This window comes from Caenorhabditis briggsae (assembly GCF_000004555.2).
Source record: "Caenorhabditis briggsae complete genome, chrX, whole genome shotgun sequence".
Taxonomy (NCBI): domain Eukaryota; kingdom Metazoa; phylum Nematoda; class Chromadorea; order Rhabditida; family Rhabditidae; genus Caenorhabditis; species Caenorhabditis briggsae.
In genome coordinates this window covers 18467220-18472473 of record NC_013491.2, presented here as the reverse complement: position 1 = coordinate 18472473, position 5254 = coordinate 18467220, and the positions used below count along the sequence as shown (strand labels likewise).

The following is a 5254-nucleotide window of genomic DNA, read 5'->3' as shown; positions in this document are numbered from 1 at the left end:
GGATCACCTTGAAAACTTTTTTGAGGAAATTTGTTTAACCTTCGATTTTAAGATTTATTAAACACATGTGATTCCAACTTTTTTTGATTTATGTTCCATGAAAAATGCCCTTTGTTTGTCAAGAGGTATACCTTCGGAGATATTCCTAACTTTTCACAGGTTCAATCTACCGTAATCTTATTTCCAAAACGTTCTGATGGATTAGTAGTTCCTGTAATTCCTTATTATTCGTTTCACACCGAACATTTAGAATTGCTTATGAGCTATCAATCTCATAGTTTCGAAATTCATTAAGTGGTTCAATGTCCGCGTATAGGGATCTTGTGTAATAACTTTTGGTTGAAGACCAGTGAAAAATTATGGTCTGCTAACTGCGCAACATTTATTATCTTTCCAAAAAAATTGGATAATCGGGAGGTGGTTTGTTCTCGACCCCGCCCATTTTTGTCACCTACGATATATCTTCGGGAACCAGTATAAAAACTCTGGTTATCAGTGATTTACTTTCATCAGTGTTTGGCTTACGGTAGTTTTAGCGCCCAAAAACATTGTTAGGATTTTTGAGATTATTAAAGCTTCAAAACATTTATTTATTTAGTAATTGTGAGGGATGAGTGATGTGATAAAGTATTCGAAGAATCATTTGTTTTAAGTAATTGAGCTCCGATTTGTATCTCATCCTATCATTTGTTTTTATTTGTACTGACCTCTAAATTTAACTCTTTTTTTTCAGAAATATGTATGCGCCTAAACTCGTAGCTGTCGTTGTAGTTTTTGCAATTATTAACTCGGTAAGTTCCAAAATATAGCTCAACAAAGCAAAATTTTAACTTCCAGTTAGTTGACGGACGCCCTGCCGTTTCTTCTAAAAAAAATTTGATCAATCCAACATTGTCTGAACTATCTGAACTGCCAACATCCACAAAAAGACCTCACCGTCACCGCCGCCACCACCACCATCACCATCGTCATCGCAAAATTCGAAATCGCCGTGCATTTGATAGGTTCGACAACGGCGGAATATTTGCATTTGGTTTCGGACGAGACTATATCGAGCATTGGAAGACCCGTCTGGGGCGACAATGAAAAAATCTCTGGAAAATTGCAATTATATGTGTACATTGCTTTATTTTTAAATGACATATTCTTGGTGTGGCTGTTTTTCAATTTTGACAAAAAAAGTTCATTTTAAAACAGGATTTTTAAAACTTATTCATTCAAAATATATTTTTCCCTCTCTATTCACATTTTCAATACAAAAACGGTCCAACAAGGGTGTTCTTCCAACATCGGAAAATTTGGGTAGACAAACCTTTATTGAATAAAAAGAATTTAAAAAAAGATGGAGATGAAAAGAATAACAATAAGGATGAAAAATATTAAATTATGAAAAATAGTTCGGCTGGCTTCATTCGCTATGGATTGGATCACTTGATTCGCGTGCCCGGATTCCAACGAATCCAGAATTTTTTCGATCTGCGCTTCGTACTTCGTCGTCTGCTTAATGTTGTTTTTGATCTCTTCTTCTGCTTGCTCGAATTCATGTTGTTGATTCCGTGATTGAAATTTTGGGCAGATGGCTTCGTGATGATTTCCGTTGTAGTTTCAGCATTGGCTAGCGGAGTGTCCGGTCCGTAGGAATTTGTAGCAAATGTGATGAGTAGATGATGTCAGGGTTTTTCCTGGTCAATTCTTCTCTGACCTCGTCGAATATGAGTACATTGATCTCTTTCTGAGAACCAAAAAAAGGATGGGTTATTTTTTATTCAAGATTTACCTACAATTCATATTTTGGGTACTATCAATTAACTTGTCAATAAACTTGAAAAGATCCAGGGACATCATTCAGCGGTTCATTGATTTAAAAAAAATACCAATTTTCAGAAAAAATAAAGGGGAGTTTTCAGAATCCTTCTCACTAAAGGTTTCATGATAGAGAGGTCTCCGTAAATCAGATGGGGACCAAAAAAAATAGTATGAGGGTTGTTAGAAAACTTCCCTACATTTTTTGTGGCGGTATTACAAAGAGACGGAAAAAAACAAAGCATCTAGAGGGTGACGCACAAAGCTTGTGACCGGCAAAGTACAAAAGAAGGCCTCAAAAATAAATTAAAAAAGGAAAAATCCATCACCGGAAAAGGAGCTTGTCAATTTAAGATTCTCTGAATTGTTTCAAAAATGTTTTTTTTTTCATTTTTCTCCATATCGGAAATTGCATTCATAATGCAGTATTGGATGCACGACAATTTCGAAACAAATAATTGTATTAAAAATTTGAAAAAAAAAACAATTGAATACAACTTATTCTTCACAGAAAAAGAAACGCAAGAAACCGATCAATTAATTTGAGAAGCGTCCCATACCGGTGATATTGAGCGTTCACTTCAGTATATATTCGATGTGATGTTTGTTCACAGCTGAGAACACAAAGTTTAATTTAGACGATAGGCTCTTACTATTTGAGAGAGAGAGAGAGAATGCATTTCTTCAACAAGTAATACATCCAATATCGAAGAAATCTGTAGAAGCACAGAGTATTGATTTTCAAATTTTGTCATAGTGTTTTTGTTAATAAATATTTTTGACAGTTGAAAGAATTCTGTTCCGTAAAAATTATGTGGACCGCATGTTGGTCGAACGTAATCTCAATCAATTGTTTCTTATTCACACTGACATGGACCATGTATTAATTGATCTTAGGGTATCTGTGACATCAGATACGATCGCTCTTGCCGCAAACAAGATTATCGGCTGAAATTCGGACAAGAGTCACAGAAAGTTTGCTGATGACTTCAAAATGGCTCGAAGCTTGATAAAAATGATTTTTAGACAATAACGGCTCACACCGTTTCAGAAATTAATTATTAAGCCCTGAGCGAAAAAGAAAACAAAGAGTTGCGACTCAAAAATACCATGGATTTACTCAGCGGCACGCGCCTAGGCGCTCACACGAGTACACTACTTCCGGATGATAATTTTTATAGTCGAACGCAGCAAGATTAACCGAAATTACGTAATTCTATTTGAGGAAACTACATCTGTCTGACAGTAAAGAAAAATCCCAAACAGAACTTCGCATTCTGATTCGGTTACGATCTTTGATGGGAGCAATGAAAACTGTGAAAATCCCTTGTTTTCCTCTATTTTCAAACCAAATCCGACTATGGAACCAATCTAAGTAACCAGAATGTTGCCTTAACTTGAATCCTATTCGAAAAACTAATGTAGGGTGTGCTCCAACAAGAATGAGCCACGGTGTACAGTGCCAAATACACTTAAGGGTAGCTCAAACTCAATCTTCCGGACATACTTCTTACTATGTTTTCGAAAATGTTTTCTACTTGTTTTTCATCTCATTTTCAGCTTTTTAGTTTCCGGTGCCCTTTCAACTATTTTGATATAAAGTCAGCTGTACAGCTGATCCAACAAAACAAAAGAAAGAATGACAAAACGTCAAAATGATGACAAAACACTAGAGTGTTGTGTCACGTACATAACTCGACTAGAAAACTACAAAATGACACCATATCAAGCTTGGAGTAAGAATATCTTTATTTTCAAAGTACAGTATGATTACACTTCACGTTTACAGGCAAATGATTATCAAGTAAAACAAGCAAATCCTCAATTTCGGCGATACAAAAAAATGCGGATATAAATGGGAAAAACTGAATTCTAATAATGGTATTTGTACTTTTAGAAAACAGTTCTTAGAGAATGGATTAAATGTAGTGGGAATATAGAAAAATACTGAGAAATGAAAGTGTAATGAAAAAGAGTAGAAGACTGATCATACGGCGTTTTTCATTCCCATCTCTTGCATGAATTTCTTGAAATAGCGGACCTCGCGTTCCAGTTCGGATACCTAAAAAAGCTAGCTCAGATTTTTATGATTATGAGCTCTCTCACTTGATCCTTCAACTTCAAGTTGGTTACAGTAAGACCTTCGATGCAAGTCAGAGCTTCTTCCTTCTCACGACGCTTTTTCTCTCGGTATCTAGTAGCAGCCAAACGATTCTGCGCCTTCTTACGTTCCTTCTTCTCTGGGGTCTTGTATGGATGGAAGGATTTCACAGATGGAGTATCACGATCGTCAGAAGACCAATTGGAAACTGGGGAAGCGCTGGAGTTGGAGCGACGCTCGATTTCCTCGCATTCACGGACAATCTCCTCCAGGATTTGCTCCTGTAACGTTCATCGTTAAAATCAGGGAAGTAAGGAGATGTATGGGAAACACAAAACACAATTTTCCTATTCTCTTCTTTATTGCAAAAGCGTACAACCCATAAAACTTGATACTTTCTTCCCAAACTTAATGAAACATGTGATATTCACATGAACCGATGTACTTCCTCTATTCAAATAATGAATCTTCACGTGAATCAGAGTTTTCGCTGAAAAACGACGGCGCACGTATTATGTGCTCAGACAGTTTCACCGAATCATTCATTTTTGATCTATCATACCATTTCTCTTTTTCGGCGCAAACTTTTCGGCGCAACTTATCAGTTATTTTTTTTTCTTTTTTCAAGGTCAATGTCCGGTTTTTTTCAAAAAGTCCAAATGATAAACTGTGAAATTTTCTCACCTTTGGTTGAACAGTGGTTGTTTCCATTGGTTCGACGGTGGTGAATGGATCAGGCGGGATAGAGTGGATTTCAGGGATGATTTGAGGCTCTTCATGGAATTGATTATTGATATGGTTTGGGAAATATTGTTGTCGAGGTTGATAGTTTTGGAACTGTTGCTCCTGACGGTATGGGTATTGGACGGGAGCATATCCATTGTAGGGCGAAAATTGAGGATTTGATTGAGTCAAGAATGGTGTTGATTGATAATCATGTTGCCGGTAAACGTGAGCCGTAGGCTCAACAAACACAGCACGCGTTTTCCTGAAATTCCAGTGTCAGAAAATGTCATAAAATACTTAAACTCACTGTACAAATTGGGGCGGTAAAGGAAGGAGTGTTGGCGGCGTTAAACCGTTGGTACTGTGTTGCTTCAGCGTTGTAACCGTGGTAATAACTCATTTTTTCGAAAATAAATATCAACGAAGTCCGTGAAGGGAGAAGATAGACTGTACGTGTCCAGCAAGGGCTGATTGGGAAATGAAGCAAAAGAGACACGCCGCGACCGAGGCCACACTCGCTCTTTTTCACCTCCCACATTGGCTGGATATTTCTTGAACGTACTCTGATCCCACATGTTTGCTGTGCTATTTTCTCTGGTTTATCATGGTGTCGCGTGTTATCTC

General features: G+C 37.2%; 2 protein-coding genes across 2 annotated transcripts; one reads left to right on the top strand and one right to left on the bottom strand.

The window, feature by feature from the left end:
• Nucleotides 1–737: 737 nt before the first annotated feature.
• On the top strand, nucleotides 738–1086 carry CBG28049 (the record flags this gene model as incomplete). Its single annotated transcript, XM_045240514.1, has 2 exons — nucleotides 738–791; nucleotides 838–1086. 2 exons carry the CDS (start codon nucleotides 738–740, stop codon nucleotides 1084–1086), a joined length of 303 nt encoding a protein of 100 aa, XP_045098636.1.
• Nucleotides 1087–3790: 2704 nt separating this feature from the next.
• Nucleotides 3791–5030, bottom strand: Cbr-atf-5 (the record flags this gene model as incomplete). The annotated part of the gene is made up of 4 exons (XM_045240513.1): nucleotides 3791–3865; nucleotides 3910–4185; nucleotides 4589–4892; nucleotides 4984–5030. 4 exons carry the CDS (start codon nucleotides 5028–5030, stop codon nucleotides 3791–3793), a joined length of 702 nt encoding a protein of 233 aa, XP_045093494.1.
• Between the last annotated feature and the right edge of the window lie 224 nt (nucleotides 5031–5254).